We start from the raw sequence: 14,956 nt of genomic DNA on the forward strand, positions 1-14,956 counted from the left end.
CTTCTCGACTAGCCAAAAAAGTTATCCTATTTTCCATAAACGTATCAACCGATTGCATTTGTTATGAGTACATGTGTCTTGAAAAAGCTCGTTTGTCTACACACCACGCTGGACATGTCCGTGGGCGCGACCACATTTGACCTAAACGTGGGAAGAATGTTTTATGTAGGAGAAGGGGTGGTAAAATGAACACCTTAAGGAAATCATCTTGTTTCTGATAGAGAAACGAGGATTTTTTTATAGTTCTATTGCACAACATTAAAAATAGGGATGTCATCTCTAGCAACGACAAGGATTCAGACTGAAATGGCTAAATTTTCACATATTTTCATCGCTATCAAATGTTTATTTCACCTGCACTATGTGGGTAAAATGAACAGCGGTTGGTGGTAAAATGAACACCACGCAAAAAACGTGAGCAAAACAAATATTTCTGAAAATTTTCATTGCCCCACCGAAAATACATCCATAGAGCAATTCTCGCTGAAACCAGGCCGCCATCGGCAACCAGCGTTAGAATTCCAATTTTATGTCACTGATCGTTAGTTTTCGATAAAACTTAAGGGTGGTCCTTTCTGTTTTCTCAAATTGGTGGACTCCTCGTACGCCAGCTAGCTGAACAGTTTGCGAAAAAGCCCATTTTTTGATAAATCTTGGGTATTTCTTCACGGGATATGTCTCATATTTCGCTTGGAACACATAGCAAAATGAGGGGCCCAGATAGCCGTAGCGGTAAACGCGCAGCTATTCAGCAAGACCAAGCTGAGGGTCGTGGGTTCGAATCCCACCGGTCGAGGATCTTTTCGGGTTGGAAATTTTCTCGACTCCCCAGGGCATAGAGTATCTTCGTACCTGCCACACGATATACACATGCAAAAATGGTCAATTGGCATAGAAAGCTCTTAGTTAATAACTGTGGAAGTGCTTATAAGAACACTAAGCTGAGAAGCAGGCTTTGTCCCAGTTGGGACGTAACGCCAGAAAGAAGAAGAAGAAGAACATAGCAAAATAAGTGGCATCGTATAGAGGAAGGATATAGCTTTCATTTAAACTTGAAAAAATTTTGGCGGCCATTTTGAATTTGGCCGCCATTTTGAATTTGGCCGCCATCTTGAATTTTGTTAGAAAAATCGATTTTTCACCATTAGCGCACCGCTAGTTTTGAATTCTGAGATCACCATCAGAAAGCTGAGGAAAAATTGCGTAAGATAGGATACAGAAACTAGGTGAGCAAAGGTATTTACCCTATCAAATGAACGATTTTCTAAATCATGTTATACGATTTTGACGTATATGGCGAGTGCAATCAATACAAACATCATTTTTTGTACAATAAAGAAACAAGTTTTCAACCTTTGGTGTTTTATTCGAGTCGAGTAAAGAATAAGAATATTATTTTTAGTGAAAAAATCTGGCGGCCATCTTGGATTTTGACGCCATCTTGATTTTAGGTAGTAGAATTAATTTTTCACCTTGATAGCACTCAGCATGTCGAATTTAGAGGCTACCAATAAAAAAAGGTTACGTATACTCTTCTTCTTATTATTCTTCATTTTACTGACGTTACGTCCCTACCGGAACCTAGCCTGATACTCAGCTTTATTAGTTATAAATCCAGGTTATTAAACAGGAATTTTCTTTTTTAATGCGATTTCTGATAACAGAATAATTTTTCGACATATCTTTGAATTCAGTAATAATGTATAAATAAAATCAATAAATGAAAACCGTCAAAAAACATTGATTGTATTAAACAAACATTTTTTACCCTATGCATTGTTGTTCATTGTATGAAGTTTATAGATTGCGTGTCGGGACATTAGTAAGCCTTGTTGTAATACAGTAAGGACACGATTTAGTCAGCCCCTCGATGAATTTTAGGCTGACAAAATAGGGAACCTGACAAAATCGGGACATTTTATTTTGTTCCTGTTTTCAAATTTTGACATGTTACATGGTGACATGGACTTTTAAGAGGGCGATGAACATGAGCGTAGCCAGTTTTTTTTATCAGGGGCTTCCCCCTCCCTTATATTGGTAATATCGACTTTTAACACTTAAATAAAGGCATTGTCATTGCCCCCTCCGGCTATGCCCATGCGTCCATGACATCAAACATCATCATCAATTTTAATGTAAACGTGATAAAACATGACGATAACAATTTTTTGAGAAATTTAAAATAGGCTGACAAAATCGGGTCAAAAATCTGACAAAATCGGGGGTAGAAAAAATCGGGGGCCGACAAAATCGGGGGCTGACAAAATCGGGTCAGTACTGTATCTGTAGTTCTAACGTAAAACATTGACCAAAGTGCATTAATTTATAATGAAAGTCTTGAATTTTGAAGCAAAAAACATCCTTGATTTTCTAAGCCATAAAGTATCGTTTTTTGTACCGCCCAAATAGCGAAATTGAATTATGAGAAGCAGGTTTTGTTCTAATGTGGACGTAATGCCGAAAGGCAGGTGTATAATTTCGAGGTTAGAAAAACTGGCGGCCATCTTGGCTTTCGACGCCATCTTGGTTTTTAGCAGTTGCATGATTTTTTACCATCTCAGTGCTCATCATGTTGAATTATAAGGCCTCCGTTAAAAAAAAACAATCAGATTCTATCTTTCTTATCTAATCTCAGCTGTTCAACTGATTTTTCATTTGTATCAATGGTTTTAGACCAAATAAATGAAAGAAATAATGCTATTTTACAACTCGAAGACATGCAGAAGAATCATTCAGGTAGCAAATAAGCGTTAAAAAAATCCTATTTGATAATTTGTTTTCAAAACTAGTTAAGCTGGAGGGCTGGCTCTGTTCCAGTAGGGACGTAACGTGAGGAAAAATAAGAACAAGAAGAAGCATAAGTGTAACGGTAGCATTGAAACTCAACATGTTGAGTGCAAACAAGGTGAAAACTCATTCTACTACTTAAAACCAAGATGGCGTCAAAATCCAAGATGGCCGCCAGATGTTTTCACTCAAATTAATACTTCTATTCTTCATCTATCTCAAATAATACACCAACGATCGAAAACTTGTTTCTTTGTTGTACAAAAAATTATGTTTGCAACACCGTGCCGTTCATTTTACCACCCCTGTTCATTTTACCACCACTTCCCCTACATCACCACTATAACCACCGGCTTACCTTTGCCAGGATTTCGTTTCATCAAATCTCAAGAGCAATAATTACAAATACCTTGAACGAAGCCAATCATAAGTATAACACCCACGCAGTGATGGAACAAGCATACCAAAATGAGGCTTATCCGAGGGATGACAGCTGAATCTGACGTGTTCCCTTGTGCTTGCTCAATCATAAGACGCCACAATTAAGTGGGAAGGGACGCAGTCAATTTCCTCATTTATTCAGCAATTACCTGATTTGAGGTGGGGTGTTTCTTTCGAAGCGAGTAAAATTCTCGAAGGGTAATTTTCCCAGTGTATTTTTATTTGTCGATTTTAAAATCTAGTTTTATCATTAGCGACTGTTGTTTGTCATTGTTTTGTTGTTCTTTCTTCTGTTTCGGTTGTAATAATTGGATATTAGGTATATAAATCACTAGTGTCAACTGAAGAATTACACCTTCTTCGCAGTAAACGTGTGAGTGTTTTGTGAGTTTTTTTTCCTTCATTGCCATCGAAAAGTTGCGGTTCGCTCTTTGTCTTGCTGTCGCAAATCGTCTCACAGAATTCATTCAGTTCAAATCTTTTACAGCTTTCGATATCAAGCGAGCTAGGATTAATCTTATGATTAGATTTATTTGATTTACGGACAAAGCAAGTTACAAGTAGAAAACAATCGGGATAAACTTTGCTGCCAATTTTGGTTGAAAACTTTTACATTTATCGAATCTCATACAACTACTAATAAAAGTCTCTAAAATCTCATAAAAATTCATTTCAATCGTTTCGTTCCGTATATTTCCCAGTCACGCCTGTGCTCCGATCCGAAGCATTTGCCGTCTGCGTTTTAAAAAAGTGCATTGTGAAATTAAAGATTACTACGGGAACAAATCCAGGCTGGTTGAAGAAAATATCGCAATGCAATAAATAAAACGAGCTCACCAGAGTGAGGAAGCGACGTCTCACCACACCTAGCAGTGATTCTTTTATATTGGAAAGTAATTGGTTAGATCGGTTTAAGCAGTACAACAATGTTCCATTAAGCGCTACGGTCCTTCAACACATCCGATACGTACAAGTGTTGTATCCTGTTCCTTGTAACAGAAACTAATCAATATAAGTATACTTACAGGCTACAGGTGATAGTTGCAGTAATAGACCCGGTCGAGCCCCACCCCTGCTGGGTTGCGTATTTTTAGCTCGCTAACGGCCGTTCAGTCAGCCAGTAGGGCTCCGGGGCGAATAAATTATTATCGTTTTTATCCTCTCAGCACGCCCTCTCTTCCCCTCATTTCGCTCCACTCATTTAGGCAATCTATCTATCGATCAATCAATCAACGTGACCCCACACTGCGCTCTCTCTCGCTATTGTTACCGAGTTTCAGTATCACAAAAAAGCGAAAACTAATGTCCAATGGATTTTATTTTTTCTGTGTTAAATTTCCTGAACTCTGATCAAGCAGCTCAATTTTTTGTGTTATTATCTCACTTGCAATACAACAGTAATACTTCTAGTGTGACGAACAACAGGTTAAATTTGGAACTTGCTTTTTTCGCTCACTTAACTTTTTTTCTCTCTGCAATTATTAGTAGGTTTCTTTTTCTTCTCCTTTTGTCAAGTAACACGTAAATGCGATTTTGCTTGTTTCACTTTAAATAGTTTGTTATTTCACTGTTTTTTTTTCTTTATTCACTTCATTTCAACAGAGTTTCCTATCTTTCGTTAAATTTTAATGTAGTGTAGTTTCTGTTTTTCTTAAATTAGGTAATTTTAAAAACTTGTTGCTTTTCACTTAATGTTTTGAGTTTGTTGTGACCTGTTTAGTTTTTTATAATATCCGATGATGCCTACTGTCGTCGCAATTTCTTCAAATATCTGGCTTGTAACTATACTTAATGCTTAGCAAAATTTGCTTCCCCCAAGTCATTCGTTCTGTCAATCATCATCAAGTGTATGTGTAAAGCTGGGAAATGGAATTCCATTGATTTCGTTTTCTAACTACGTTCTGCCTGACTCTATCTCTCAATAATGGAATGACTTGTGTGCTTAGCGAATGACATTTCTATGGATCGGCTTCGATGGTCTGTCAAGATATAGGAGAACTGACGTCGATGAATGCTAGAAGTTGATTGAATCGTTGAAAAAACACTTTCTCTGGGGGGTTCGAACAGAATCTCTTAAGAAGATTTGAAAATAATCCCCCTGAGGGGTTCGAACAGAATCCTCCTGGGGGTTCGAAAAAAATCCCCCTGGGAGTTCAAACAGAATCTCCCGGGGTTTCGAACAGAACCCCTCTGGGGTTTCGAAAAGAATCCCCCTGAGGGTTCGAACAGAATTCCCCTGTGGGGTTTGAACGAAATAACCCTGTGGGGTTTGAACGGAATACCCCTGTGGGGTACGAACAAAATCTCCCTGGGGTGATCTAACAGATTCCCCTTGTGGGGTCCAACAGAATCTCTCCTTTTGGATTAGAACTGAATTCCCATTTGGGATTCAAACTAAATCCCCTAGGGGGTTTCAATAATTATATTAGAGTATAACCGTTTCAAAACAATCAATCAACTTTGAGCATTCTTTCAATTCTTGCTTAAAGAAAACATTTACTGTAAACTGTAATCCTTCTGTCACCTAACAAAAACCGATTTTCCCTCTCAATAAATTCCTCATCCAAAAATCACTACTTCTTTTATCAAAATGTACGCGGCGATGATCGTATACAAAACTAATTCCGAAAGAAAAAATCCAGGACAGATGACGGTTGCGTTTTTGTAATATGTCAAGTACCTACCCCTGCGATGATGCCTGCTAGTGTTTCGCGTATTTTAAACATCGAATAGTCGGGAAAAATTACTTCCGAAAAAGCATCTACGTATGTTTGTATGTTTGTATGTATACTAAGCGAAAAAGCGATTATTTCTATCGCGCGTATCTCGAAAGATGGACAGCCATCGCGTAAAACTGATGGCTTTGTATGCGGTTTTTTCGACTTTTTTTTTACTGTGTAAACATGGCCGTTTTTCTACGTGTGACAAAAACCAAACGAAAAAAATTCTATCGGAGACAATCTTGGACGGGCCATTCTTTAGACATGCTGCTTCAATGACTTTGTTACTTGTTGTTTGACCGTGTGAAAGTGGTTTTGTGAAGATGCGTGTGAGTTTCAATTGTTTCTCTGTCTCTCTCTCTCGCTGTATTTGTTCACCTGTTTTACTTGCTTAGTGTGTAAATAGCTGTTTTATTTCGTAATTGATTGGGTTTCCTGACCTAGCTAAACCGGAGTTATTTCATGTCGCATCACTTTCACAACGACTTTTCTGTATTGTGATAATTTTCAAATGTTTCGTGCAATGATTTAACTGTAGTGTTGTAGTTTTTTGCTGTTTTGCTTGTTTTATTGTGTGGTTGCAAAAAAGCTTCGAGATAGCCATTTTATTATTTTTTTTTCTGAGTGTATTATTTACGTTTATGACGTCTGGTTTTGCGTTGAAAGACGGATGATGTTTCTCCTTTCCAAAAGGTGTTTCTCTTGCTATGCAACGTTCAAGATTTTGTTATGGTTTTATGGCTGACTCAAAATTAAAAAAAAATATCTTTAAAGCCACACTTAAACCAAAACTGTCATCTCATACGAATGACAGCGAAAGCATAAATGAGACACATTCACAACATAAGTCGTAGAAAGTTGTTTCGCGGTTTCTTCCGGTTCGTATCTAACGACATAAAAAAAGGGAGTGGTTGCTTCTGAATCCAGGAGCATTGATGTTCATAAACAAGGGAGCGGGTAATTAATTAGGAGTGTCTTGTTTACCTCTGCGTTCCTCAGTACGAGTGGAAGGAGCTATCGTTTGAAACTGCGTTCCGCATCATCCTTCGTCAAGTTCAATTCGCATTCGTTGAATTATGGTTTAAAGATTGGAAGTAATTGCACCGATCACGGTTCAACTTTCTACGATTGTGAAAAGTGTGTCAAAGCCATTTGCGAAGGTGTGTTGGAATTTTACATGTTGATTGTCGAAGGTGACGAAATACTTCCTAAGAATTACCTACCAATTACTCATGAGTACAGAAAAAGCTTATAATATTTGCTCCATACCAATTAGGTTTGGTGAAATGAAGAAGTGCGAATACGAAACGTTATACTGTTGTATATATATTAATGGGATTTTTAGAAGACCAAATATCTAAGAATTCCTCCAAGTGAAGAACGAGAACAGTTAGCAGCTCCAATGCAACAAATAGCATCTCTTCAATCTGGTCAACCGAATTAGGAATACTTACATCTAAAGCTCTCAAAGAGGCTTTTGGGGAAATATCCAGTGGACTCTCCTTGAAGTACCCAAAAAGCTTCTTTGTTAACATCTAGAGTGCCTTTTGAAAGCATCTATTGAGCTTCTCCCTACGAAGTATCCAGAATGCTCCTTGGAAACACCCAGGGTAGCTTTGGAAGCATCTGTAGAGCTACTATGTATAGAGAGGGGCCAAAGGACTCTGGAAATCCTCTAAAAGTATCAAGAGAGCACCTCTAAAAGTATACAGAGGACTTCTCTAGAAATATACAGAGGACTCTTCTGGTCTCCAAAGAACTCCTTTGAAAGTATCTAGAGCGCTCATTTGGAAGCATCCAGAGGTTTCCTCTGTTAGTACCCCGAGGGCTCCTCTGGAAGCATCCAGGGATCTCCTCTGGAAGCATCCAGGGATCTCCTCTGGAAGCAACCAGAGATCTCCTCTGGAAGTATCCATAGGCCTCCTCTGGAAGCATCCAAAGGCCTCCTCTGGAAGCATCCAGAGGCCTCCTCTGGAAGCATCCAGAGGCCTCCTCTGGAAGCATCCAGAATCCTCCTCTGGAAGCATCCTAAGGGCTCTTCTGTAAGAATCTGGAGGGCTCATCTCGAGGTATTCAGAGGGCTCCTGTGAAGGTACCCAGAAGCCTCCTTTGGAAGTATCCAGAGGGCTTCTTTGGAAGTATTCCGAGGGATCCTTTGAAAGTATCCAGAGGGCTCCTCTAGAAGTATTCTGAGGGCTCCTATGGCAATATCAAAAGGACTTCTCTAGAAGTATCTAGATGGCTCCTCTGGAAGCATTTAGAGGGCTTTTCTGGAACCATCCAGAAGACTCATCGTGAAGCATCCAGAGAGACCCTCTGAAAAGATCCAGAGAGACCCACTGGTAGTATCCAGAGGGCTCTTCTGTAAGTATTCAGAGGGCTCCTCTGGAAGTATTCTGAGGGCTCCTCTGTCAACATCCAGAGAGACCATGCTAAAGTATTTCAATATATGCTCAGGAAGTATTTCGAAATTATCGCACATCTGTCAATCTCATCAATTCTCATGCTGTATTCTGGCCCTTAAACATGTTTTGAAAAATTAAGCTCATACGTCAAGTGCAAAACAAAAAAACAATCAAAATTCTTTGTAGCATGTTCTCCCATCAATTGAGTGTGATGGCGTGAATTGAGTAACCATGACGTGGTGATAGGTGATTGGGTGTAATAATGCGCTTTTGAGAAAATACTTCTCTCAAAACGATACGGGATATATCTGAGGGCACCTGCCTTGCTAAGACTACAATTGATCAAGCAGGCAAAAATCTTCCGGAAACTGGCTTCCTAAACATTAGATAACAAGATAGGAAACATGGGAGGGCACAGTACAAGACCCTTCTCCATAAGGTTCCGCGTTGTTCTGACTCCGCAGAATCAGAATCTAGAAAGTGAATTTTTCCGAATCAAGGTTGTTTCCAAGTATATGCATTGTGAGTGATTTTTTTTCTGTTTCTGATCTAGTGTATGTATATATATTGGGAAAGAGTAATAACATCCTAAGTCTACCCTGTCGAGATGTGGTTTTACACAAGTGATAACATCATTCTGGCTACCGGTTTTTGTTTTCTTCGTTACAAGAGACTAGAGATATCAAATCATTGAGGATCTCCGCGTGGATACAAGCGCGCAAAGATGAAACCCATTTCTTGGGGAAAGGTATAGCGATGGGGAGAGGCAAGGTCCGGGCGATCAGTCCTATTCAATTATGGCGGAACTGAATCCCCGTAGCCCAAAACCTGACGCGTATCTACGATAGATGTACTAAAACAAGCTCACTTACAACTGTGTGGTAGAATTTAGGACTCGTCAGGTTTCGCTCCGTCCGGATTGCCCCAGAAGCGATCGAACCGATCCCGGGCTTTGTCCAACACTTCGGAGGCAACGTTTCGGCTACCCTGCGGTGAGTTGATGTCCGAATCGAAGTCCGGATCCTCCAGACAGCGAAGTGTGGACCCGGGGACGGGTTTGTCGAACCGCACCGGTTCCGGGTTGCTTTGTGCTGGCGCCGACGTGTCCACGGCTGTCGGTTGAGGTACTGTCGTTGCCGGTAAGGCCGCAGATTCAACCGGAACGGCCACCGAAATCGGTTGGTTCACCGACGAAGTGACGGACGATTTGGACTTTAGCAGGTCATCATCTTCGTCCTCGGATTCCTTGATCGAATCTGGTTCAAGTTTTGTATCTAGAAGGAGAAATACAGTTTGAGATATCTGAAATGGTAAACTACGTGTAAGGCAGTACTTACTAGGTAACTTGATTTGTTCTGAAAGCTCTGGCGGTGCTGATTGTGGTGCTGGTGGTGGATGGTCCACTGGAGTTGAAGCCTTGATTTCGCTATGAGGTCGGATCATAGGATCACCTTCAGAACGGATAAAGATCATGGTTCATTAGCAACTGATACTCCCAGTTCTAGACCCTTCCCTACAAACCATGCCATCATTCATTTCATCACTTATACGCATGCATCTAAGGTACCGATAATAGCTACTCACTCTTCATGCCAATCGCTTCGTAACCCCCACAATCTTAGAAAAAGAATCCAATTTCACCCCTGAAAACATGAAATGAATGCGTTTCGCGATGCTCACCTGCAAACAACTCACCTTCGCGGACGTTTTGGGTCACGGTGAAGGTTTTACCCGTATCGAGCGGAACGGTCCAGTTGACAGGATCCGGTGAGCGCATAATGATCTGCTCGGGAGATTTGACTCGCGTTGGTTCCGGCGGTGATTTGATGATCTGCTCGGTGATTTCCGGTGCCGGAAGGGGGCTGGCGCTGGACACCGAGACGCCACCGTCCTTTTCGGCGTCGTCCTCGTCTGGATGGAAACGCATGGAACGGTAGAAAAAGACGGGAACAAACCGGGGGAAACGATTAGTGGGGCTTCGCGTTCGGTGACGGGGTTCGTACTATTCAATCACTACAACACGCTGGACACGCAGCAGGGAAATCAAGAAGGATAATTAAAATTAAGAACTGAGCAAAACTATCGGTAAAGGGGGTAGACTCTTAATAAAATGAGATGTTACTATGAGTATAATAAGAAGAATGAAGAAGTGAAAAGAAAATGAAACCATGGAAAGATGAAGGAACATGACAAGGATACCGTGCATTTTATTTAATTAGTGTCTCCTTTCACTAAAAAAGAGCTATATTGCTTACACTACCCACCTTAAGTATGGAATGACTTTACCGATAGGAGTAACATATAATCACTGGTGATTCTAAACTTTTTGGGTGTTGAGATATTGAATTCCATTCTTAAGGCAGGGGGTGTCACTGTTTTGGAGCTATTTGAAGACTATTTTTTTTTTTTTTTTTGAAGAATTTCTCATCCTATCAAGTTTTAAGTATTTCCATAAGTCCATAAAAATCACTTGACATGTTATCGGAAATTTCTCAGACAGCCAACAGTCGCAAAAAAAAGTATAGATTATAAGACATTTATTTGTACAAATCACATCACACCCGCACTACACGTTTCTTCACATAAAACAAAGAATGGAAACGACATTCCGTTTACTGAGTTCATTCGTGCAGTTCACTTTGCCCCGCAAACAAGTAGGTGCAAAGAAAATCAAGTCAATCCATAGACTCAAATTATGTATTGTGAGTCATACAAGCAAGCACACCAAACTCTCAACTTCTTGGGAAGTAACGCATTCTTTCGAATTATTGAGGGTCCTCATTGTAGCACTGCGACAGGTTTGCTGGAAAGGATCGAAGGTCCATACCTATTAGTATGGTTGTACCCAGCGTTGCCAACCTTCCAGATTTGTCAGATTTTGCAATGCATTTGTAAAGTTTTGTAATGAATTTGTAAGGTTCTTCATATACGACATAGGAGATCCAGACAAAATCTACCAGATTAAAAAAAAAATTGGCATCTGGATTATACCATCCACCAGAGCTGCGACAACAGATACGAGCTGTGCCCAGTTTTTATCAAAATGCAGAGGCGTGCGATTGGGCGGTGGCAAATCGACAACAGAATGTGCAAGTTTAGAATCAAATTCCGTTTCTTCATTGTCAGCATAATCTAATCTAAACAGCTGCCCTAGTCATAACGTCAAAATTGTAATCGAAAATGCAAACGCTCAGGTAGGCCACGAGAAGGAATTCAGACCGATTATAGAAAAGTTCCGCGATCACCAGCTTACGAACTAGAGTGGCCTTACACTTATTGATTTCACAGCGCGGACGATGATGCTGCAGCAAGGTACCCGTTGAAATGAGGAACGATACAAATAACAGAAGCAAAGGCAGCAAAGCCATCTATTTTGGAATAAAAAGCGTTGCCTGGAAAAGTTGGAATGCGAAAGGATGGAGCAGCTGTATTATTCTCAAGGAACTCAATGTTTCAATAGACAGGGAGAAGGATTGAAGTAACTTGATGGACGAACGCAAGGTGATTGAAAGGTTGAACACCTGAATGGCGCAGGGCAGACGACCAAGGCAGCAGGAGAAAAGGCTTCATCGGTACGGCGGGTGAGAGAAACGTGCCACCTCCCACACTGGCTACTTGTCTGTACCAATTGATGGCCAGGATCTGGGATAAAAAACCCAATATACAAAAAGGGTGATAAGTTAGAATGCGAAAACTATCTAGCGATCATATTCCTAACGCAGTCTTTAAAATGCTATGGAAAATTATGGACGAGAACGGTTCTCCCGGGATATTGACTAGACTGATCCAGAAAATTATTGATAGTGTTTAGTGAAGATTTTGAGTTCGTTTTCGAACTGGTTTGAGACAAGCAACGGACCTTGACAAAGCGATGTTCTTTCCTGTTCCCTGTTCAACATTGTTCAACATTCCCTGTTCAACATTGTGCAAACACCTTCAAGTTTTGTAGAGATGGACAAAATTAATCGAAGTCGCTCAAAATAACCGCATCACTCAATTGGACGAGTGATCCGTGACTGTTTTCTTGCGAGAGTCGGTTCATCCGATCAACAGTCACCTAACGGATCATATAAAAAGTGACCCGTTATGTAGCCCACAGACACTCAAACGAATTGGTCAACAATGACTCTGCCCCTCAAGTTTGTCAAACCGATTTATGTTGATGCAACCGTTTGACCGATTGTCAAAATTTGATGCAGCAACACTTTATTCCTTCGCATGGTTTAAATTTCGCCATATCTAGTGATTGTTGTGATTGTTATTTTTTCGCATTCTGAGGCTGTGGGGAGGAAATCTCTACGATTTTTGGACAATAATCGTAGTGAGGAAGAGCAGAACTTTCAAAATTCAAGTAGCGGAAAAAATTGATTAGATATTGCTCCGATATTTCCTAAAGGAATTTATCCATCAATTCCTTCCAGTATTTCGTGAAGGATTTTTACCAAGGAATCACCCAGAACTAACCCTACAGAATACTTAAACAACTTCTTCAGGGATCCCTAAAGGAATTCCTGTTTATGATTCTAGAGGGAACTCCTGATAGAGTCACTGGATGATATACTGGGGAATTCCCTAATCACTGAAATCCTTATAAGAAATTTCTGGTTAAATTGCTGGAGGAATTCCTGAAAACCCTCAATAATACCTGGAAATATTTCACAAGGAATTCGTTGAAAAAAACCGGATGAATGTCTAGAGGATTTCCGAGATAAATTCCTCAAAGGAATTCCAGGAGCAATCTCTTGGTGAATTCCGCAAGGAATCTTTTAAGAAATTCCGGAAGGAACCTCTTGAGTTATTCCGGTAATGAAATCTTTATAAAAAATATCTGGTGAAATCTCTGTAGGATAATAAATCTTCGAGCTGTTTAGTGAAATACCTATAAGTAGATGAAAAATCGAATTTATTACTATACCATTTAATTCTACTAGAGTTTGTATCCTTTGGCAGATACGCGTATTTCAACCTTAACTGTAAGGCCGTCTTCAGTTTCGTGTACTAGACTCGACACTGAAGACGGCCTTGCATTAGAGGATAGAAATACGCGTATCTGTCAAAGGATACAAACTCTAGTGGAATCAAATGGTATAGTACTAAATTCAATTTTTCATCTACATTCCTGTAAGAGTTAATGATAACCCTCGAGAATCCTAAAGAAATCCCTGAAATTCTTTTTAAATCCCTTACTATATTCAGGAAGGAATCCTTAATAAATAGCCTGATGGAACCCTGAATAACCCTAGAGAACTCGAACCCAAGAATTCGAAGGAATCTTTAGAAGAATTCTTGCTAGAACCCCTGACAGAACTTCTTATAGAATCGCAGAAGATGCTCATGATGGAACACTAGGAGGATTTTTGAATGAAATCTTAGAAGCTTTTCTAATGGAATGCATGAAAGTATTTCTAATGGAATCCATGGAAAAACTTCATATGTAATCGTTGCAGAAACTCCCAATGAAATCTTTTGGAAAACTCCTGATGAAATCTCTAGAGAACCTTCTGATGGAACCCTTGGAAGGACTTATGATGCAATTCCTGATGGAATCATTAGATAAACTCTTGATAGAATTTATGTAGGAATTACAGGTTGAATTTCGGAAGGAACTCCTAATGGAAACCCTGGAGGAACTCCTGCTGTTATCCATTTGGAGAACTTCTGATGTAATCCCTGGAAGAACTCCTAATGTAATCCCTGAAGCAACTTCTGATGTGATCCCTATAGGAACTCCCAGTGAAATTTCTGGAGATATTCTTGATAATTTGCCTGGCGGAACTCCTTTTAAAATCCCAAGGAGAAATCCTGATCGAATACCTTCAGGAACCCATGATATAATCTCTAGAGGAATTCCAGGGGCAATCTCCGAAGGAACTCCTGATGGAATCCCTAGAGAAACTTTTGAACGAACTCCTGTAGGAATTCCAGGTGGAATCTCTGAAAGAAATCCTGATTGAATCTCTTAAGGAACTAATGATTCAATCCCTAAAAGAACTCCTGATGAAATCCCAACAAGAACTAATGTTGAAAGACTCAGGGAATTATCTGATGAAATCCCTACAGAAACTTTTCATAGACCCTATAGAAATTACAGGTGGAATATCTAGAGAAAATGCTTATGAAATCCCTAAAGGAACTTCTGGTGAAATCTCTGGAAGAACTCCTGATATGCTCTCCAGAAGAACTCTGGATGTAATTCCTAGAAGAACTTCTGGTGGAATCTCTGAAGTAATATTCAGAGGAACTTCTGATGGAAGCTTTATAGGAACTTCTGTTGAAATTTCTGAAGAAATTATCAATAACATTCCTGATGGAATCCCTGCAGTAACTCCTTATGCAATCCCTAAAGAGGCATTTCCTTGAGGAACTCCGGATATAATCTTTAGAGAAACACCTGATTGAATCTCTAGAGGAATGCCTGAAGGAACTTAAGGAACCCCTGAAAAAATCTCTAGAGGAATTTCTGATAAGAATTCAAATGGAACTCCTTAAAGAATCCCTAGAGGAACTCCACCAAGATGGAATTTTTCGAAGAGCTCCTGATATAATCACCCCTATTCTTGTTTACGATCGAATGCACTTTCGATCGAAAACCGTTTTGGATTC

At 39.9% G+C, this 14,956-nt stretch overlaps 1 protein-coding gene across 10 annotated transcripts in view; it reads right to left on the reverse strand.

The window, feature by feature from the left end:
- Positions 1-3,427: 3,427 nt before the first annotated feature.
- Positions 3,428-14,956, reverse strand: part of LOC5564690 (rhoGEF domain-containing protein gxcI) — a 179,198-nt gene continuing 167,669 nt past the window's right edge. For 9 of the 10 annotated variants that reach the window (XM_021837312.1, XM_021837315.1, XM_021837313.1 and 6 more), the window contains 3 exons: positions 10,034-10,264; positions 9,691-9,804; positions 3,428-9,627 (listed from right to left, as the gene is read on the reverse strand). In XM_021837312.1, coding sequence (XP_021693004.1) covers positions 9,242-9,627; positions 9,691-9,804; positions 10,034-10,264 — 731 coding nt within the window. In that variant the 3' untranslated portion in view covers positions 3,428-9,241. The remainder of the gene's footprint in view (positions 9,628-9,690; positions 9,805-10,033; positions 10,265-14,956) is intronic. The other variant, XM_001648985.2, reaches the window with a different exon arrangement.

This window comes from Aedes aegypti, chromosome 1, assembly GCF_002204515.2.
Source record: "Aedes aegypti strain LVP_AGWG chromosome 1, AaegL5.0 Primary Assembly, whole genome shotgun sequence".
NCBI classification, from domain to species: Eukaryota; Metazoa; Arthropoda; class Insecta; order Diptera; family Culicidae; genus Aedes; species Aedes aegypti.